The 21,241-nt window shown below is 46.7% G+C and overlaps 9 protein-coding genes across 9 annotated transcripts; 5 read left to right on the top strand and 4 right to left on the bottom strand.

The window, feature by feature from the left end:
- Positions 1-2,044: 2,044 nt before the first annotated feature.
- On the bottom strand, positions 2,045-2,245 carry B0J16DRAFT_254095 (uncharacterized protein; the record flags this gene model as incomplete). The annotated part of the gene is made up of 1 exon (XM_046123113.1): positions 2,045-2,245. A coding segment is annotated over one exon (201 nt), but the record flags the coding sequence as incomplete, so codon positions are not given.
- Positions 2,246-2,997: 752 nt separating this feature from the next.
- On the top strand, positions 2,998-4,490 carry B0J16DRAFT_291797 (glycoside hydrolase superfamily). The gene is made up of 3 exons (XM_046124297.1): positions 2,998-3,917; positions 3,989-4,078; positions 4,156-4,490. Exons 1-3 carry the CDS (start codon positions 3,092-3,094, stop codon positions 4,365-4,367), a joined length of 1,128 nt encoding a protein of 375 aa, XP_045980651.1. The 5' UTR covers positions 2,998-3,091; the 3' UTR covers positions 4,368-4,490.
- Positions 4,491-5,753: 1,263 nt separating this feature from the next.
- Positions 5,754-7,837, top strand: B0J16DRAFT_179848 (cytochrome P450). Its single transcript, XM_046122577.1, has 4 exons — positions 5,754-6,114; positions 6,185-6,381; positions 6,435-7,436; positions 7,500-7,837. Exons 1-4 carry the CDS (start codon positions 5,907-5,909, stop codon positions 7,617-7,619), a joined length of 1,527 nt encoding a protein of 508 aa, XP_045980650.1. The 5' UTR covers positions 5,754-5,906; the 3' UTR covers positions 7,620-7,837.
- A 367-nt stretch (positions 7,838-8,204) lies between these two features.
- B0J16DRAFT_348118 (putative SAM dependent methyltransferase) lies at positions 8,205-9,553 on the bottom strand. Its single transcript, XM_046128678.1, has 3 exons — positions 9,362-9,553; positions 9,244-9,293; positions 8,205-9,188 (listed from the first exon to the last, which is right to left on the bottom strand). Exons 1-3 carry the CDS (start codon positions 9,488-9,490, stop codon positions 8,300-8,302), a joined length of 1,068 nt encoding a protein of 355 aa, XP_045980649.1. The 5' UTR covers positions 9,491-9,553; the 3' UTR covers positions 8,205-8,299.
- Positions 9,554-10,099: 546 nt separating this feature from the next.
- B0J16DRAFT_272966 (major facilitator superfamily domain-containing protein) lies at positions 10,100-11,685 on the bottom strand (the record flags this gene model as incomplete). Its single annotated transcript, XM_046123618.1, has 3 exons — positions 10,100-10,235; positions 10,283-11,474; positions 11,526-11,685. The coding sequence occupies 3 exons, from the start codon at positions 11,683-11,685 to the stop codon at positions 10,100-10,102; spliced, it is 1,488 nt and encodes a 495-aa protein (XP_045980648.1).
- A 1,049-nt stretch (positions 11,686-12,734) lies between these two features.
- On the top strand, positions 12,735-14,345 carry B0J16DRAFT_272705 (luciferase-like domain-containing protein; the record flags this gene model as incomplete). Its single annotated transcript, XM_046123610.1, has 4 exons — positions 12,735-12,864; positions 12,919-13,227; positions 13,279-13,396; positions 13,448-14,345. 4 exons carry the CDS (start codon positions 12,735-12,737, stop codon positions 14,343-14,345), a joined length of 1,455 nt encoding a protein of 484 aa, XP_045980647.1.
- A 623-nt stretch (positions 14,346-14,968) lies between these two features.
- B0J16DRAFT_272894 (betaine-aldehyde dehydrogenase) lies at positions 14,969-15,457 on the top strand (the record flags this gene model as incomplete). Its single annotated transcript, XM_046123616.1, has 2 exons — positions 14,969-15,323; positions 15,378-15,457. Coding segments are annotated over 2 exons (435 nt in total), but the record flags the coding sequence as incomplete, so codon positions are not given.
- A 757-nt stretch (positions 15,458-16,214) lies between these two features.
- B0J16DRAFT_179845 (major facilitator superfamily domain-containing protein) lies at positions 16,215-17,941 on the bottom strand. Its single transcript, XM_046122576.1, has one exon. It carries the CDS (start codon positions 17,693-17,695, stop codon positions 16,319-16,321), a length of 1,377 nt encoding a protein of 458 aa, XP_045980645.1. The 5' UTR covers positions 17,696-17,941; the 3' UTR covers positions 16,215-16,318.
- Positions 17,942-18,635: 694 nt separating this feature from the next.
- On the top strand, positions 18,636-20,253 carry B0J16DRAFT_179835 (uncharacterized protein). Its single transcript, XM_046122575.1, has 3 exons — positions 18,636-19,131; positions 19,214-19,616; positions 19,688-20,253. The coding sequence occupies exons 1-3, from the start codon at positions 19,111-19,113 to the stop codon at positions 20,236-20,238; spliced, it is 975 nt and encodes a 324-aa protein (XP_045980644.1). The 5' UTR covers positions 18,636-19,110; the 3' UTR covers positions 20,239-20,253.
- Positions 20,254-21,241: the final 988 nt, after the last annotated feature.

The raw sequence follows: 21,241 nt of genomic DNA, 5'->3' as shown, positions 1-21,241 counted from the left end.
CATTGCATCTTGTGGCACTTATAGTCGACCCAAGCATGCAACCTTTTGATGGGCTTGCTTTCAGATGGCGTCCATAAGCGAGGCGCCTCGGTATCCTGGACTTAAGACATCGATGGTTTGTCAGGGAGTCAAATGGATGCCTGGGTGGTGTGGATAGCTAGACATACAGGTGTAGAACATTCTTACATAGCGAGTTATATAATCTGGTCGTCCTTGGTGAAAGGTTGAATTATGATAAACAAGAGCATGCAGAAAGTCACATCACATACAAAAGCAGTACGATGGATTGATCGAGAGAGAGAGAGATGCGAAGATGCAAGTGGTTACTTGCACGAAAGAGAGTGGTTTAGAGGGGTGGAGTATAATTAGTAAAAGGCAGGGGCAGTTAGAAACTTATAAGTGCAACTGATCGTTGCACAGACACCTAAGCCAGAGGAACATCTCTTAAGGGGGGTCTACAGAGTAAGAATCAGCAACCTGCATATATGATGTCATCATAAGTCCGCGATTAAGTAACGGAAAGTCCTTGGACGGAAGAGAGTGGCCGACATCCCATAAATCTAGAACAAGAGGATGGACCGCGCTAACCTCAGCAGGCACGGATATGAGTGATCCGAGCCTTTATCGGGATTAGCAGTTTTTGAACAACCTATGTGACAAGACGCATGAAACAGATCTAAATCAGGGCTTCTCTCCTTCGCCGAGATGTATTAGGAACATTAATACCAGTGACAAGGAGGTTTTTTTCTTCTTTTAATAGAAGATAAAAATTTCTGTTTGCGACCGGAAAACTCCATGAAAGAACCCAGTATCGATGCCATCAACATTCTATTAATAGGTTGTACCCAGTATTATGTGGCATCATCTGAACCTGGGCCCTGTTAAAGGCAATTTAGGTTAAACTGCTTACTCAGTCCACAGACAAGTCACATTGTCCAAAGTCAAAGCCTCTGATCGTACTACCAAGTTTACACGATGTCCAGGGCGTAGTTACCATCTTTCATCAGGGCAGTGAGAAACGGCCACTTGAAAGAGGCTTGGTGGCGATGTTCTAACTGTTTTTGCCGGCCGCTAGGTTATCTCAAACTTGAGTATTACACCTTCACTGTTGATTGAGATTGTTGTCTCCTGTGTAGATATCTCAACTGGACTCTTAGCATCAAAGGTTTCATCAAGGTCTTCCAACTAGAAAATTGGTTGAGCTCATTGACACGATAGTATACCAGGATGCAGCTTGTAGCACAGCCCCTGATCCCATTTAATAGTATATAAATTAGATTAAGCTGATTACTACGCTAAACTGTAATTATAATCGATATTTTCCAGCTAATCTTGTTTACAGCAACATACCAGGCGGATTAGTTTAAAAGACTAGCAGCTTTGACTGTAATGTTAGAAAAGGTTACTCTCTTAGCATACACCTCGAAATAGAGCACTTTGAAGCTTACAGAAGCATAATACTAAAAGAGAAAACGATATCAAAGACAAACGATAAGGATTTTATCAGTGTTAAAACTAATCTGTAACTTACCAAATTCAGATCAGGAAATAGCTCTGCCTAGCTTGACAATGGTACACGCAGAAAGTGAGGATAGCAGAAAGGGGTAACGGCTAAGCTTATTAATGGGATAAGCACTAAGTATAGCTTAGATAAACTGTTAATAGTAATTTAACAACGTTATACTGGCCTGCTTAACGGTTCCAGTGTAGTTCCATCGACGCTAGTCGCCATCATCTCTATTCAAAGCCTCATCGTACTCAAATTTCCATGTCCATGATATTGTGTCAAGATACCCTATACAACCTCCCGTTTATTATTAACGTATAGCTCAGGTGGAGAGTCGGGTATGAAGCCACTAAATATTGACAATCAAGCGAGTACAGGGCTTACAACCAAGTGACCAGGCGCCATAAGTAGTTTCCCCGGGCGTTGAGCTCAGCGCGGGCGGTTGCGTCCCCGGTAGTAGATCCAGAGAAACACAAAGCGTTATACATGGTTGTCATATCAGGAGAGTAAGTGAAGGCCATGTCAAAAGCAAAACAAGAACATGGCCACTATACGTCCCCGGTAAGCAGGATGATTGATTTCAATCGCGTACGTGGGACCGGCCGAGTCCGCAAGGGATCCCCCAAAGCCAGATAGCATGCCCAGTCGACAATCAAACCCATCCAGAACGGTCCCAACGAAGGGCATGGCAAAAATACCGCCGATATAGTACCTTGCGGATGCAATAGCTCCCCCGATGGCATGTTTCCATGGAGTTGCGCATGCAGATCTCTTCATGGAGGCGCTGGGGAGTTATACAGGGTGGGAAGCACGCATTGATGCAATTGTCGTTGCGTAATGCCTCAGTGGGCGACGATAGCCCGCAATTGCATCTTCCTCCAATATCACAACTAGATATTACTCATTCAGAATCGTGACGCCAATTTGCACACAGTAAACTCCGGGTAGATCAAGGAAACATGTTGATATAGTTGAAGAAGTCATAAGCAGGTATAGATGTCTTCCAAATCTCGATTGCCATAAGGCAATTTCGAAAGCCTAGATATCCTTCTCCCCCTGGTAGGTAGGCCCAAAGATCGTGTACTGCTGTCTCTGGGTTAATCTGAATGACACCGCAGATAATAGATAGGGGGAGTACTCCCAGTGTGTCAACTCAAACCACTGAGGCATTTTATGGCTTCGGCCAGGGGTCACTTCTAAGAAAGTCGAAGGACTCGGCCTTTAACATTAGCTAATCGGCGAGCCTGGAACGACAGGGCAATTTATCACCTACTTCAATATCGTAACCTGAAACACAAATACGAGTAATAACAACAGTAGATAGAGATAAAACAAAATAAAATAAAATAAAAACTCCGGAAGAACAGCCGACCTGCTATATACGGAAGGAAAGGAGTTTTTTCCACCTGCTGACGCAGTCCGTCTAATGCGAAACCAAGGGAAAGAAATGTGAGAGGATGGAGACCATCGATTCACCGTCATGAGGTGGATGTAAATAAAGCAAGTTCTTCTCCCTGAACTATTGTCAATCAGCCACGACATTCTTTAATTTAACTTCTTTCATTCTCTCTTTCTTTGACCACAATGAAGCTCATAACAGCTCCTGTTTTGGCTTTCGCTGGCGCAGCGATGGGATTGGCTCACTCAATCAGGCCCTTCTCCAATTCGACTGTCAGCTACGCATCTACATCTGGTGTCCAGTTCACCGTCGATGGAAAAACAGGCTATTTTCCAGGCACCAACTGCTACTGGTGCTCGTTCCTTAAGAAGCATGCCGACATCGATCTGACGTTGGACCGCATTGCCAACTCCGGACTTCGCATCTTGCGAGTTTGGGGCTTCAGCGACGTCACTGAGGTTCCCTCGGATGGCTCAGTGTGGTTTCAGCGTTTGTCGGCGGAAGGGTCTACTATCAATAAGGGACCTGATGGCCTTCAGGTTCTCGACTACGTGGTAGAGGCAGCCGAGCAACGGGGTCTCAAGCTCGTCATCCCTCTCGTCAACTACTGGGGTGACTACGGCGGTATGAAGGCGTATTTGAGAGCCTTTGGCGGGGGAGACGTGACTACTTGGTACACCAATGAGGCCGCACAGGCTCAGTACCGTAAGTACGTCAAGACGATTGTCAACCGCTACCATGACTCTAAGGCAATCTTTGCATGGGAGTTGGCCAATGAGCCTCGTTGTCCTGGGTGCAACACTGATGTTATCTATCAGTGGGCTGCCAACGTTTCTCGATATGTTAAGGAGCTCGATCAAAATCACATGGTGACCCTTGGAGATGAAGGAATGGGGCTTAACGGAACGGATAATTCCTACCCGTACACATACGCTGAAGGCACCGATTTTGCCAAGTTCCTGACCATCGACACGCTGGACTTCGGCACCATTCATATGTACCCAAGCCATTGTAAGTTTCCCCGAGTCTGCTTGACCGAGTTCAGGAGGTCATTGCGAAGATAAGCTGACATTGTTGTCCAGGGGGTGTCGACTTTGACTGGGGTAATGGCTGGATCGAGTCCCATGCCAAAGCATGCGTGGAAGCAGGCAAGCCTTGCTTACTGGAAGAATGTGAGTTGAGATCCCCTGTGATGGAGCTTTACGGCGACTTCGTGATGAGCAGCTGGCTAAGAAAAGTAATGCAACAGACGGCGCAGAAAACGATCGCTGCTCGCGTGAATCCTCGTGGCAAGAGACCGCGCTAAAGGCAAAGGGCATGGGGGCAGATGCGTTTTGGCAATGGGGAGATACAATTTCTGGCGTTCAAACCCCCCACGACGAATTCTCCATCTATTACAAAACCGCTGATTGGGAGTGCTTGGTACAAGATCATGTTCGCGCAATCAACACCAGTTCTTAAGGAGATTACACCCTGCACGACTATGCGAATAGTTGCAGAGACAAATACAGGGTGTCTCCACTCGGTTTCTTTCTTATTGTGCCTCCAAGTCGCTCGTTTAAAAGGAACGTCTCATCAGGATGCTGGATATCCATCAGATGAGCGTGTTTCTGTTTCGGGAGACATTTAGCTGCTGAATTTGTTTATCATCTTGTTTATAGAACTCCATTTTTGCTTTGGTAGCCCCTCTCGTCCAGATGGTAGAATAAGTGAACGTCCTGACTGAAGGGGGTTCATATGTTTATCTAGTTTGGAATAAATTATTGGTGCTATGTTATTCAATTTGTGGTGTGGTGCTAAGTAGACAAATCCTCATTGAACTTTGTTATTCACAATTAATATACACCTTCAGTTTATATCTCTAGCTAACTTTATCTTAGACTTAAAATATAGAACTTTCAGATCAGTAATCTGAATTCTGAATGAAACGGGGTCACTGGAGCCTTCAACATTGGCATCTGTAACATTACGTAATTCGCTTCGGAAATTCGCCAGCTCTCTCGGCGCACCTTTCTACTTCTTCAACAAATCCTAGGGTAGCTCCCATCATGATAACATCGTGCGACACGTTTTTCTCAACGTAAAAGTCCATCTCAGTCCCAGTACCTCAAAAACTCTCAACGAAGCGCACAATGTCGTCATAAAACGGCTCTTTGCCTCAAGCTTGGACCCAGACTGGCACTTCGATGTGGAACGGGCTCCGCACTGGGGAAACGTAAGGATCCTCCGTTTATACCGCCCTAACGGTCAAGGCTTCCGCTCCCCAGTTGCCGAAGGAGCTATGTGGGTAATCTGTAGAGTAATTGCTATGACTCTCCCTGTTGTGAGGGTCAAGGGCGGAGGCCACTTCGACCGATGGGGACCAAAGTAGGGCCACGATTGCTTTTGCCATCTCGACCTCGGCGACACAGCATCGACCTGCTCGCCAGAACACCTAGTCCCTTCCCCGAGTAGAGTAGATAAAATTTAAGGGGAATAAATTAGGCGTTCTAGGACCATGAAGGGTACTTATTTGTGACTCAATATACTGCTGAACTTAGCTGAGAATTTCCATCTCCTGCCTGGTCTGCAAGCAAAGTACATCCAATGAAATAGGAACAAAGACTGGGTAAACGCCTTAAGGAGTAATAAATATAATAATAAATGATTTTTAGTTTTTAATTTTAATAATTAAAAAGCTATAAATATAACTCCCTAATTACTGTGTTATTAATGAATGTGCTTATCTGCTGTGTTATCGATAGGCTCTAGTTGAGAGTACCAAATGGTTAATACAATAATATTTCCCCAACACCCATCCGTAGCTCTACCCCGCTTTCGAGCGCCCAGAGTCCACAGAGGGATATAAATATATCAACTTCCACTATCCCGACCCCCAGACTCGAATTATTATCAACTGCTATAAGTAGATACTGCAATATTCACTTAAGCCTTTACAAAGAGGTTTATATCTAGTTTACACCCGACTTCAGGACTCCTCACACGTCTTTGGCCTCCACAATGGGACTCCTCGCTAGCGTGTCTGAGCACCGAGAGCTGCTGGTCTGCGCTCTTCTCGGCTTGTTCGTCATCAAGAAGTTGGTTGTCTACTCCAAGCTTCGTCAGTTCGGTGGCCCTCGTTGGACTGGCTTTAGTGATTGGCCTCATAGCTGGGCGATGCTGCAAGACCGTTGCCATGAGCTGTATGAGCAAGCCAATCTGAAACATGGTGAGATACTGGGCGTCTGTTGTTGACATATTCCGTTAAACATATGCACTGATTTACGAAAAATCACTAGGTCCCGTTGCGCGAGTAGCACCGAACATCTTGATTACGTCTTCTCCCGACCTCTGGATCCATGTCAACAACAATTCCAGATATAAGCGCTCCGACTGGTACTATAATGCATGCCGCATCGAATATCGGAGGGACAATGTCTTTAGCCAGACAGATAACCAAAAGCACGAGCAGCGAAGGAAGCAGATGGCCCCGGGGGTAAGTCAAACAGGGCTGGCTCACCAGAGAACAAAACACTGACTAAAGTCTAGTACTCCGGGAGAGAAAACCCACATCTAGAAAGCGCCGTTGATGAGCGAGTCCAGGAATTTCTTGACCTTATCCGAAACAAGTATCTTTCATCGGACACTCAAGTCATCCCAATAGATCTTGCTCAAAAGGTCCAGTACTTGACATTGGATATCATCAGCGGCATTGGATTTGGGAAGACATTCGGCATGGTGCAGAAAGATTCGGATGTTGACGAGTATCTCAAATCAAGCGAGGAGGGTCTAGCTATTGGCAACATTGCTCTTGCTCTGGGCTTTAGCTGGCTTGCCCATGCCCCCATTATCGGAAAGCTTATTGCGCCGTCGGCAAAAGATAATAACGGCTTCGGAAAGATGATAGCGGCATGCTACCGCGCCGTTGACGAGCGTGCAGCTAACCCCACTGATAAACGATCTGATATGCTAGCCTCCTTTATCCGTCACGGCATATCAGGAGACGAACTGCGGTCAGAGGCTCTGGAGCAGCTTGTTGCAGGTGCTGACACAACGTCGACTGGAATTCGCGGAGCCCTCTTGTACATCATGACCAATCCCCGTGTATATCAGAAGCTGCAGCAAGAGGTTGACAATGCCATCCTAGAGGGCAAAGCCCCAGGTTCTGGCAAGGGAATCATTACCCTCACACAAGCTAAGCAGCTTCCCTATCTCCAGGCCGTTATACGTGAGGCTTTGCGACTATGGCCACCCGCTGTCAATATCTTTTCGCGTGACACGCCCCCAGGTGGCGACACGGTCACCGTCAACGGCAAGAGTATATTCCTGCCAGGTGGTGTGTCCATCGGCTACTCAGCGCATGCGATGCACCATAGTAAGGAAGTCTTCGGTAAAGACGCGAAGGCCTTCAGGCCTGAGCGGTGGCTGAACTCTGATCCAGATAAGCTCGCCGCCATGATCCGCACAAACGAATTGGTCTTTGGGCACGGCAGATTCCAGTGTTTGGGCAGACCTGTGGCTCAGCTTGAACTAGGAAAGACTATATTCGAGGTATAGCTGAGTCTTTTTCTTTTGTATCTGACATCTAGAAGCCTCGAGCTGATAATTTCATAGCTACTGCGCAATTTTGACATGGCGCTTATCAACCCGACCAAACCCTGGGACGCTCGAAATCATCTTGGGCTTTTTGCCATTTCCGACATGTGGGTACAAATTATGGAACGAAATCGATGATTTCTGGGGCCTTGAAGAGAGAAATTGTGGATATGAATGTTTGTTCTGGTAATCTTTGATCTACAGGTATCGTGTGTTTGGAGCCAGCTGTTGCAAGTGTAAGCTGCCTGCGTGACTCTGTTGGCTTCGGTCCTATAATTGAATTGTATATTCGTCCGCACAGTCACCGTACGTATTTTACTAGACATGTCGAGTCCTTTCTCAAAGTCCTTGTTGACGCTCCATGTTGATATGAACGAAGTTCCAATCTCTTGGACAAACGGTCACGACTTCCATTTTACACACAAGATCGGTTGGATCAATGGAATATTCAACTAGCAGTGAGGTTTACAATATAGCGACTTGGTTGCTTGTACAGATGATGCGCAGTCCCAATTTGCGTAGGAGGGGTGATTGTGATATATGGAGATCATGGCAAGCAAGTTGGGTGGGTAGCGTCCCAGAGGAAAGCAGCAACCTCAATTTAAAGTCTCAGTTAGTGTTTTGTAATGTCCATCTTGTCCAAGGTCTTGCTATCACCCTAGGCATGACGCGTACCGAAATGTTCTCCCTATTCATATTCCTCGGGCTTCTGCCCAAAGACGTTGGTCCTGTCAAACGTCTCAGTATTTAGCAGACAGAGGTGTTGATACCGGAAGTTCGCCTGCTACTAGCAGGGCGAAAGGAGGCAAGAGCAATACTCACATGAGATAGTATGGCCGGATCTTGCAGTCTCGGATAGCCTTGCGCATCTCCATGACAAACAGCTGCACCTCCTCGTATTCCCATTTCATTATCTCGCGTAGCATGAATAAGGCGAAGCCTTCTAAGCTCTCATCCATAAATGCTAGGTTGTATGCGCCAATCTTCTTCATCTTAGGATCGCTACTCCAGGGACCGCATGGCGCTTGGTACGTCTTTTCTACAACGTTGACAAAGCCAGCCTCAACCATGAGCTTGCGCTGGGTGCCATTCATGGCTATGCGCAGTGTCCTGTTGATCATGTCTGTTGCCTCCCAGAATACCTTTGCCCAGCGCTTGAAGATATGGTCGGGATCGTCTCTAACCTCGGGGGTGTCGCTGTACAAGTGGATATTGATCTCCATATTCTCAATCCACCCGGCCGGTTCCAATGACCGCAACGCCTGGCGATACAGCTCACCCCAATCACTGATGCTACCGTAGAGGGCGCGTATATGTACAAAGTCGAAGCTCTCGGGGCGATATGTCCACTCCAGCTGCGCGTCTTCAATGTGGAATTGGCAGTTTGGGGGCACCCAGGCTGGCTGGATTGGGCTGATGTCAGTGCCGGTAATTTCGGCGAAGGGATACGCGTCCGCCATGTCGATGGCCCATATACCTGTACCAGTACCTACATCCAAGACCCTCAATGGTCGAGTAATGGGCGCGTCGAACAACTTGTCGTCCTTGAGCATGAGCATCATATGGTGTGCTATATCCAAGCCATTGTTCTGTCTCTCGTCATTTGGACCCCAATATTCCGTTGTTTTCGAGTTCTGAAACGTTCGGCCATGGAGGCTCCGGTAGTCGAAGATACTTTCTGAGAGGGAGGCTGTCGACGATACGATACTAAGTAGCAATGCGTTAGATCCCGTAGATGCCGCCATCATGGTTCCCAGCTAACCTTCCATCGTCGTCGTATGTAGAGTCCTGGTCGCCGGCATTGTCTTCATTCTATTCGATCGTCAGAGTTAACACGACGAGTCGGCTTGAGTCTAACGGCAGCAATGATGATTTCGTACATATGGGATCTGCGTATTCGTCGGGTGTTGCCCCACGTCGATCGGGGGCGGCGCGTCTTGTGGGGATTTAGGTGACACCGACGATCGCGTGACACCCTGGTCGCTCTTGGGGGACGTGGGGCTGGACATGATGGTTCGGAGGCTAGGCAGGTCGATTGTAGGTGGGTATAGTAACACCTCGCGCGTTGCACGTATATCCTGAGCTGAAAGAAAAGGAGGAATGCGAACCCCTCTCGAATGGAATGCGACCAACGGGTCACGTGTGAGACAACTAAGCTTACCCGATTGACAATGTCAGATGGCCAGTAGTCTGAGTGTTTCTGTCAAGTTTATAGGCACGAGACCATTCAATGCTTTGCTACGGAGCTGCAATTATCAATACAGTGAGTTGTCCCTGTTAGCATTTTTCATCGGCTAACTAGGCGCTATTACACGATCGAGTCAATGCACTAACAATTAGGATGTTACTGTTGGTAGACTTTCTCAACCCTTATTTAGAAAAGGCAATTAGTAAGGTTATCTTGGGATTAGTGCTAATTTAGGTACATTGGTACTAATTGTGTTGGGTTAGTACTGATTGTAGGGGCTTAGTACTGATCATTATTGAATGTTCTGATGATATCATTGGTGAAAGATATGGGGCTGTATGCAGAGTGACTAATCTACTTATTGGATCGTAGCAATCTAATAGCCTGACTTAACGGTAATCTCGTACACTTAGCTCATTGTTGCAGCTGTTTAGTTAATAGATGTAGTTTTTGAATCGACAGCCTTGTGTGTTTGGGCACCCCCTTCTTCTGTCGAATTGGTGCTTTCTTCCGTCAGGTTACCACTTCCCTCTGAAAGAATTTGACTAGGTCTCTCTGCTTGGGGACTGCAAACTGTTAGATATTGAATTGATATAAGGGCCTTTTGACTTACTCTCGGTGTTTCAACCACAAATGAAGGGCATGCGTAGCAATGAGAAGACCAATCGCGCATCCCAAAACGAATGGGTAACCTTTCGGAAACCGAGGGCCTTCAACCGTAGGGAAGACAAGCAAAGGAGTCCAAGCCGTTGTAGATTGGGAAATAGCGTTGATCAGGACCAATGTAAACGATCGTTCAGCTGGAGATGCTCGAAGTTGCGTATTGACCCAGCCATGAAGAACACTAGACAAAGCGACTGATGCGTAGATGGTTGAATATGCGAACCAAAGTGCTGACTCTGGAACATTCCATATAGTGAGAATAATAAGGCCAAGGGCGTTCCAGACAGTCGACACTGTGATAGCCCACGCAGGACCAAGGAACAGATCTGATGCAAAACAAACGAACAAAGTGTACAAAATACCAAGGGCCGGTGCGATAGTACCCAGCTCATTGACCTTTGCTTTCGAATACCGTTGCAGACTCTTGATCCACAAAAGGAATGATCCAGAGCTGCTGTGGGTACCAGCGTTCCAAAAGAGTATATCAACAGCAATAATTCCCCAAAATTGAGGACTGAGAAGTACCTTCTTCAGATGAACCCATTGCATCTTGCCATGAGATTGGTGTCCTGCACGTTTGAGTCTTTTCTCTCCGACATCGATATCATGTTGATTCAGGACTCGACGGTTTGGTTGATCTGGCGTGCCGGGAATAATGAGAAAGCCCAAGAGGCCGACGGGGATGGTGATGAGTGAGCAGATGATGTACATCCAACGCCATCCTTCTAAGCCATGCACACCATCAAGTCGAGCGGAAGCCCCAGCTTGGATAAGGCCAGCTGTGAGGGTTCCAAGAGATAGGCCAACATAGAAGATACCACCTCGTCGGGCGATTTCGTTTCCTTTATACCAAGAGCCGAAGAGGTAGTGCATGATTGGGAAGAAAGCTGCTTCAAACCATCCTACAAGGAATCGATAAGCCGCTAGCTCGGCGAAGCTCGTGACTCGGTATTGCAAAAGAGTAAAGACGCCCCAGGCGACATCAAGAAATGGTAGGAGCCAGTGGATGGGGATGTATGTGAGAAGGAAAAAGAAGGGGATCTGGCCAGTAACAGCGCCGATGATGTAAAATGTCTGGAGTTGGACGAGTTCATTGCCTTTAAAACCGAGGTCCTCCTTGAGACCAGCGACATAGGCATTGTCTATGCATTATTAGCAGATGAAGGTGGGTGGAGATAAGTCCTACGACATACTCAAGTTGGACTGATCGATATATTTGACCCAATATGCAATTACCGCGTAGGGGACAATGAGGAGATCAAGTTTGTTGATGAATTTGCGCTCCTCTGGGGTATCGGTGTCGGAGTACCATTGTATTTGATACCACTTCTTCTTGTTTTCAACGACAGGCATTTTGACAGAAGTGTTGGTGAAGACAATTGGACATGCTTGTAGGATTGGCAGGGTAGACACTTTAAAGATATGCGAACTGTAGCACGAGCCTGGAGAGACCCGTTTGAAACGCTACTACACTAGGTTTGCGTTCTTTATCGCCTCGCGTAGAACTAGTGCTACCTTGGCGTATTGCATGATTTGACGTAGCGTTGATGTGACGGCCGATTTTAGGAAAGAATAGATAAGGAAGTGGTACCAATTAACAAGTTACCTACATTAATTGTTAAACCTTGATTCACAATAGTTTCCTTAGCTTTTTCAGTTTACAAGTTACATTTAGAAGTGAAATTAACATTTTGAAGAACTTCCTTTGAAAGTAACTATAAAATAATATAAGAATAAACGTAATAGAGTAATATCTAAAGACGCTTGTTTTAGATGTAGGGGCTTGTTGATCCCAGTACCGGAGTTGAGATATGCTCTAACAAGCGGGGTCGATTGCGTGCTGCTATGTCGCAAGTCAATCCTTGAGATTAGCAACCGTTCTGTCTCTCTATTTCCAAATTAAGACGTGTCTTTCCGTCCCGCCTTGTGGATCGTCGGCCGTCGACTTTCCGCTAATCCTGTAAATATGACCGGCAGTCGAGCCGGTATGTAAACGGGCGGGAAATCGTTTCCCTGAAACGCCAAAAACAACAACGTTGGTTCGCCAGAAATCTTCAACATATAGTGGAGTTCATGTAGCATCTGAATTAAGCTCTAGTCGAGTTGCGGGAACTATGCCTCTAGTGTAATATCCGTTATCGGGATCACGCAAGACTCACAGAAACTGACTACACCAGCTTCCAGCTACTATTGAAGGCGTGATTGGTTTTGCGGGATACCCCTCACAAGATGTTGAGTCAGGCTGATTGATGTACTGGCTTAAAGCCGCGACTGTATTGATAAGAATTAAATTATTCATCTGGCCTGGAAAAACATCTACCATTATTGCTACTTTGCTAGATTTTGCAGATTCACAGAACAACATCATCTAGTACAATTAAGCTAACTAGCCAACAGCTATTATGGCGTCCGCTGAACCCGCAAACAGTAGTGCTGTCAATGCAAGCAAAAATGAGCCCAAGAAGAAAATCATTATCAATGCATTTGACATGTCGACCATTGGACATCTTTCTCCAGGACAATGGAAGGCAAGTACTTTAAGAGAAGCTTAAAAATACGCAACTAACTTTCTGCAGAACCCAGTAGATAAGTCAGCGACCAAGCGAGATCTTCAGTATTGGATCGACCTCGCTAAGCTGCTTGAAAAGGGAGGCATCAACGCCCTCTTTCTTGCAGACACATACGGCGGATATGACACTTATGAGGGAAAGCTCGATAACTGCATTCGTCGTGCTGCCCAATGGCCGATGACTGATCCAACTATCCCGATCAGTGCTATGGCAGCCGTGACGAAGAATTTGGGGTTTGCCATCACTGCTTCAACTTCGTTTGAGCCGCCGTTCCTCCTTGCCAAACGCTTTTCGTCGCTTGATCATTTCACACGGGGAAGAATCGGTGAGTCTGACATTCGTACGGGTTGTTCCTGGTTCTGACAGTGACTTCAAGGCTGGAATATCGTTACAAGCTGGAAGAAAGCAGCTTTCAAAGCAATTGGACTGGACAGTCCCATCGCACACGACGAGAGATATGAGCAGGCCGATGAGTATCTACGCGTTCTCTATAAGTGAGCCTTCCTGGTTCCATGGCTGCTAACCGCCCACTGACCCGAATACAGACTCTGGGAAGGGTCTTGGGCTGACGACGCTATCTCCCCTGATCCAGAGAATGACAGCTACGCAGATCCGGATAAGATCCGAACTATCCATCACCATGGAAAGTTCTTCGACTTGGATACTCGACATATTGTCGACCCTTCGCCTCAACGAACACCTTTCCTCTTTCAAGCTGGCACCTCGTCAGCTGGCCAGACTTTTGCTGCATCCCATGCCGAGGGTATTTTTGTCTCGTCCCATTCACCAGCAATTCTGAGGCCTAAGATCCAAGCCATTCGAGAACAGGCTGCTAAGCTAGGCAGAGATCCTCAGTCTCTCAAATTCTTTGCAACATTCACGCCCATTGTCGGCCGTACCGATGAAGAAGCGCAGAAGAAATTGGAGGAGCTGAAGAGGTATGCCTCTACTATTGGCGGTTTGGTGCTCGTCAGCGGCTGGACAGGCATCGACCTGTCGCGAGTCCCGCTTGATCAGGAACTCACTTCTGCAGACTCACTTGAGCAGCATAGAGTCCAGAGCCTTCTCGATGCATTTACTGTCACGAGTGAGGATATTCCAAAGTGGACACCTAGAGTGATCGCAGAGAAAGCAGCTATTGGAGGACTTGGACCAGTTACGGTTGGAAGTCCTCAGAAGGTTGCTGATGAGATGGAGCGCTGGATCGAGGAGGGCGATCTGGATGGTTTCAATATTGGATATGTTACAACTCCTGGCACTTTTGAAGATCTTGTGGAGCTCTTAGTTCCTGAGCTTCGACGAAGAGGGTTGTATCATGAAGCTCCTAATGGAGGGGAGTATACTTTGCGTGAGAGGGTCTATGGCGGGGGTCAGGCTGGTTTGCGTAGTGATCACGTCGGTTCACAGTATAAGTATGACGTGTTTAAGGAAGAAGAGCAATAAAAGGGGCTAAGGAACGGACCCAGCGCTACAATAGTCTCTCAGTCACTACAGTACAATCTTACTGTAGGCTTAGTACTAATACCGCTAGCGCTAGCAGGCTATTTCCTATATTTTTCCTTAAAGCTTAAGTTTAACGTTATAACTCTTAGATATAGTTTACTTTCCAGTCTACTTAACCTTTATATAAGATAACTATTTTTAAGTGCTTTTTATCTTTAGGTCTAGAAACTAAAATTAAAGAGCTTTAAAGAACAATAAAATAAATAAAAGTTTTCTAATTAGGAAATTTATATAATATCTTATAAGTATAGTTAGATAAAGATAGGTAGATATAATTTATAATAATAATCTAAAAATAAATCTTATTATTAAGTTTAAATTAAAAAATAGCTAGTATTTAAATTAAGATAAGAAGATTAGCTAGTATACTTTCTTTATATTTGTTTTATCTTTTTTTTTTTTTTTAATTTTATTTTCTTACTAGTTTAATTTCCTAGGATGCATTAACCTATACTTACTACAATATTAAAGAAGGGATAGTTAAAGAACATAGTCAGAACCTCGGCGGGAACCCGACTCTCCCAAGCACTCGGTCGTCGCCGCTGTATCATCAGCGCTAGAAGGAAGTTGTCTTGTCGTACATCCAGACTGGAATAAAGGAAGCAACTTTTCTCACTGGTGGCAAGCAGATCGGGGCCAAGGGCTGCTATGTCGAACCAACCATTTTCGTGGATCCGCACCCGGACGCCAAAGTCCTTAGGGAAGAAATCTTTGGGCCGGTTCTGGTCGCTGTCAGGTTCTCCACTGAGGACGAGGTCATCAAACTCGCAAACGACACCGAATTTGGTCTATCTGCCTACGTCTGGACAGCGGGTATAAGTCGAGCTCTGCGATTATCGCAGAGGCTTGAGGCTGGGACTGTTAATGCGAATGGGGCTGGTGGCTTACAGCCAAATGTTCCTATGGGGGGATGGAAGCGTAAGTTCCTTTAACTGTTTTGTCTTGTTTTACTTGTTAATCATAATCTTCTAGAGAGCGGCCAAGGGACTGAAAACGGCAAAGAGGCTATGCTTGATTGGACTCAATTAAAGTCAGTAGCTATTAAGGGGTAAGTATAAGAGGGACTACGTATATGAAAATAGTCTTGTAGTTTCTAAAGATAGCACTTATCTTTATAGAAGAGGATAATCTTTACATTATAAAGTCTAGTTACAACTAAAGCTATATATAATCACTTAATTTAGCCTTAGTATAGCTATATCTCTATTTAGGATGCCTTAAAGCTTATCCCACTTGTGTTTAGGAGTTTTCCTATTTAGGTTTGACTTAAGGCAGAGAGCTCTATTATAAATAAGTACAAGTAGAATTCTTTGGAGACATCGGATAGCTAGTGCTGGCACCCGGTTGGCCCAGTCATTCGTTTAATCTACGAAAATATACTTGCATCTCCCAAAGCCAGGATGTTCCTTGTGGATACATATAGATTATTTGGGTTGGGTCCTTGGTTGACAAAATGGGCTGACCGGGATGATTTACCCGAGGACTTTCTTTACGATGTTGCTGTGTCTCTTCTCGATGACAGACCGAGGTCGCCGGTAAGCTTACTTATGCAAGAACTAGGGAGATACTACCATCGTGAAATGAAGACTCGACGTCGTTCTTAGAACGCTCTGACGCTACAAGTAAGCTTGAAACAACGAACTGAAATTTGATTGTAAGTACTGTGTTACAGTAACGGGCTGCCACATTACACAAAAGTCTCTACTTGGTTTACACGTTCTACAACCTATATTATATAGATCTATAGTTAAGATACTACTACTACTACTACTACTACTGTAAAGGTTATTTAATAAAACATTAATATAAGCTTACTTAGTTAGCTATTCCCTTGCCTAACCCTATAGATAATTATTAGTTGCTAGCTTATGTAAATAATAATTATTAGAAAAGTAAACATTTAGTTAATGTTTCTAAACCATCAAGCGTCTTGTTAAGCCGTAGAAAAACGTAGCCAAGATCAAACAACCAGCAACATAGCCAATCATACCCAGCCACTCCGCGCCAGTGGCACCGCCCACAATATAGCCTGCTACAGGTGGACCTATGAGAAGCGAAACGCCAGCGAGCGTGAAGGTAGTGCCCATCCGGGCGCCGACCTTGCTCAGATCAGGGCTCAGTCCAACAACACCAGCGGGGACGAGGCCGACGACACCACCCGAGAAGGCGCCATAGAGGATAGTGAAGACAATCAAGCTGCCGATATTATACATGCCTAGCCATCCAAACGCCAGGATGGCCGAGCAGAGGGTGCATGCAAGTAAGGTGTTGATGGTTCCCACCTTATCCGCCAAGGCTCCCGGGATGATGCGCCCGAAGAAGCTACCCACGTTGAGCAACGTGACTAGATATTGCGACTGGTCAAGGGACCAGACGTTGTGATCGACAGAGAAGAGCTCAATGTAGAAGAAAGGGACGTAAAGTACAAGGAATACCAGGATACTGCCTACGATAAATAGCAGGAAGGGCGCATCTGTCCACGTCCCCTTATCGAAGACGACCAACCCGGCCTTCCCATGCGGCGTTGTGCGCGTCTTCATGACAACAAGCGGGAGAACGGCTAGCCCCAGAAGAATGAAAGCAATGGCCCTTGTTGCCCAACCGAAACCGATGCTGAGATGTAAGTGGCTGAAAAGGATCGGAAAGATAATGCCTCCAATTGGCGATCCACTGGAGGCGATACCTATGGCAAGCGCGCGACGTCTGTGAAAGTATTGTGGCATAATGGCCATAGACGGAAGAAAGATGAGACCCATACCAATACCAATGCAGACGCCCTGCGCGAGCATGACCTGCCAATAGAGCGTGCACAGGGAGGTCATGAACTGGCCAAGGACAACAAGCAACAGTCCAGCCAAGAGTATCTCTCGAAACCAGCCCGCATCGAACAGAGGGCCGGCCAGGACGCCAACAAAAAACAGCAGGCTACCCTGGACAGAGCCGATCCAGCTGATAGCGGACGATGACTCATTAGGCAGCATAGTGGTCTCATAATATGTCTGGTAGACGCCAAAGGTGCTGACAAGGCCCCAAGTCTCGAGCATGATGACCCAGGAGCCGACGACTTGGAACCAAGCCTGCACGCCGCCATCGGGGACGGCCGAAGCGGCGACAGATTTGGATTTTTCGTTTGCTGCGGGATCGACTGCTTTTATTGCCTGTGCACCCGCGGATTGGAGATCATCCGTTGACGCCGACATAGATGTGAGAGCAGAGTGTGGTGTTAAGGTGTCGTAATTGCTGCTACCACTGTCTGTGTTAGGAAGTTGAGGCTGGCTGATGTGAGCCATTGGTATGACTGTGAGTTTGGTGTTGATATAGAATGTCAAATACAATGAAGACTAATAGAGAACTAAATTGGTAATGAAGTCGGTATGTTGAAGCTTGTTACTTTGATAGATCGCAAGGCGTTGCACTGAGGGGAAAGCTGAGAGCTGTTGAGGTTTGAATTGATGATGGCTACCTCATCGCCTGGAACAACAGAGGACATATACCATTCCATCCTTGCTTGTGCAGCCACATACCCATCCATGATGTGTGCAGGTGGGCACACAGCTTCCGGATAACACGGGCTCGCCGTTCGGTATTTTCGCGCGATGACGACGGATTCGGATCCGTTTTGCCGGCCTGGCGCAAAGCCCGAGTAGAAATCAGTACTGGGTCGTGCGGCAAAGAATAGGGCTGAAATAGTAAGCAGACAGTAAGCAGGGATCCTCCGTGCCAAGAGCTCAATGCTGTCACGGATTGGAAATTGTACGTTGTTGCTCTGTCCTTAGCTCTCGTCTAGTTGCCGTGGGCCGTGCTGCCAGGGGTTGCGTGGCGATTTGTGTGCCGCCAAACCGTTAAAGCAAGGGGAGAACTTACCCGCTCAAAGCTTGTGCAGATATACTTAAGACCAGATGAGGGTCTGACTAATGTATAGCCGGCATGACAAATCCCTGGTCTTCGAGTTTTGACCAACAACGCCATAGCTATCTGTATTTCCAACCCATGTCCAGCTGTCGCACCCTACCAACTACGCGACATCTTAATTGGATAATCGCGACGAAAATAGGGGTCCCTTGTCTAGAACTTACATACACAGTTGACGTGGTGCCGAATGACTCAATTGGGAAGTCAGATGGGTGACTCAATCATTGGAACCGGCCGAAATAACGTCATGCTGCCTTAGTGGTTATCCTTTGGCACGGGGTCTTGGGCATTTAGTCAGGGCTTGGTAAGGGCTGTTGGCGTTTAATAAGCACTCTAGCAAATGCGGGTAGGCTCCACACCGCTGATCCGCTAACATACCGTACCTGAATTTAGAGTACTGTATCGATTGATAAGATTTGACCCGACCTGTGGATCCAAGCTTTCTGATATCAAGCTTTTAATACGTTGGTCTGGGCTTAACGCGGCTTTATTAGCAAGCTTAGGTGTAGCTTATTAACCAATGAGGCTGCCATTTATAGCTAGTAAGTAAACAAAAACCTAAATTTATCTTTGATAAGGGCTGAGAGGATCCACAGGTCGGTTCGAATCTCACGTGTTGATACAGTATTCAAGCCTTGCAAATCCATCCTGTAAAAGCGAGTCGCTGAGCTGGCGCATAGGTTTGATTCCATCGCGACCAAATCATCCCTTCTTACTCTATAGTACACTAGACTATAGGGCAAACGAAGTCTTTTCCAAAACAAAGAACGTAACCATCCAACATTTTCGCACCATGTCCAAAGGAACTGTTTTTGTAAGTGCTCATGGTCATTCGTCTAACCGCAGGGAGTCCAGCCCGAAGCCGGCTTAATCAAAGCTAATAAATCCGCCTCCAGCTCACCGGTGCATCTGGCTTCCTGGGTAGCCATATTGCCGCAAAGCTCCTCACCGCCGGCTACGGTCTGCGCTTATCCTTCCGCACACAGCGTAAGAGCGATGATTTCCTCTCTTTCTTCCCGGAAAGCAACTTCCAGACCTGCATCGTCCCAGATATCACCGCGCGCGGCGCCTACGGCAACAATCTTGCGGGTTGCAACTATGTTATTCACTGCGCGTCCCCGTATAGCTTCAAGGTCGATAATATCCAGAAGGACCTAATTGAGCCCGCCGTAGAGGGGACAAACGAGATCTTGAGTGCCGTGGCTGCGACACCCAGCGTCAAGCGGGTAGTCCTTACATCGTCATTTGCCGCCATCGTCAATCCATTTGAGGGACCTCGGCCTGGTTACACGTACACCGGTGAGTCTGCAATAGCTCACTTTCCCAGATACTACAAAGGCTAGGTTCGTTAACAAACCTGCGTTGAACAGAGCAGGACTGGAATCCCATAACTTTAGAAAACGTCGGCAACAACAAGATCTTTGGCTATCTCGCTAGCAAGAAGCTCGCTGAGAAGGCCGCTTGGGACTTTGTCGATGCCCAAACCTCCATCCAAAATCCCGTCTCACTCGTGACCATCTGTCCGCCCATGATCTTCGGTCCTGCACATCCAGCGGCGGGCATCTCCCTCTCACATCTGAACGAGTCCTCAGCGCAGCTTCTTGCGGCCGTCAAGGGCGTGAACGTGGCGCCCGCGCGCATGCCTGTCTTCGCGGACGTGCGCGACGTAGCCGACATTCACGTCGCATCGCTGGACCAGGATAAGGTCGCAGGCAGCGAGCGCTTCATTGTCTGCGGTGGCAAATACACATGGTTGGCTGTACAGCAGCTCGCGCAAGGGCAAACGCCGACGGAGGAAGCTATGGCACAGGCTGATGAATACTACTCCATCGATCCCTCCAAGGTGGAAACGATGCTTGAGGTACAGTGGACGTCGCTGGAGAACTGTGTCGGCGAGTTCATGTCCACTATCGGACTGTAAATGAATACTTAGGAGGAGCCGCGACGTGTTAGACATATACTTGTGTAGAAACTAGAAGAGTCATGATACTATGCTTAGTAGTTTTAGTGGATTTAATTTAATGGTCCCGCTCTGTCAAGTCTGGAGCCCTATACCTGCATTTGCTAGTCTAATAGCCAAGAAGCGGGGAGTAGTGGGCCAACCTTTGAAATGAAAAAGATTAGATAAAAAATATTATTCTAAAAAGGAAACAATAAACAATACTAGAACGACGAAGAAAATAGAATAGAGCACATAGCTCCCTGGGTTCGCATAAATTTCTGAAATCAGCAGTCGCAAGGGACAAGAGGAGAAACTTGCGTGTTTGATCAGAGATCAGAAGCTTAGGCCGAATATGCAGTTGGTAGAAGTCTTTCCCAGCCAATGAAAACCAGCGGCTTAGGACGAATGTAGGGATATTGCTATCCAAGATGTGTTGACCATGGTGATCTACAGCTGTCAGCCACAGTTGCGTCATTGCGACCCTTTCGGTCGTCGGTGTAGGGGTTTTGAAAATTCGGGTCGTCCCATAAGCGGGGACTAGTTAGCGATGTTCTTATCCATATAACTTTTGACAGCCTGCAGACCCGGCATGAGCCTCGAAGAACCCTGGTTCCACTTCCTAGCCGTTGCTTGCTCAGGTCTCCCAGAAACGAAACTCCGTCGCCGGCCCCGAGATGCCGGACCCAGTCACATAAGTTCCTTGTTAGATGCAGAACATTTCCCAGGGATCTTTTGTTCCAGCTCTAACTCTATCTTGAATCTTTTGCTACTTTCTAAAAGCGGTAAAGTGACATAGCGGGTTGATGGGATTGCTCTTGGAGTCCAGTAAGGTTGATGATACTTGCACATACTTGTGAGAAACTCTGTAATTGAGGTAAACGTAATAGCAGATTACAGACAGAGTCAAGGAGCTTCCCAAATTGCTCCTCTATTACTCCAGGTTCTTGTAAGTGTTGATATTGTCTTTTGTTTGTGAAGCCAT

The sequence above is a fragment of the Fusarium flagelliforme genome (genome assembly GCF_020744385.1).
Source record: "Fusarium flagelliforme strain FIESC 12 MPI-CAGE-AA-0113 chromosome Unknown B0J16scaffold_6, whole genome shotgun sequence".
Lineage (NCBI taxonomy): Eukaryota > Fungi > Ascomycota > Sordariomycetes > Hypocreales > Nectriaceae > Fusarium > Fusarium flagelliforme.
This window is presented reverse-complemented; position numbering and strand designations above follow the sequence as displayed.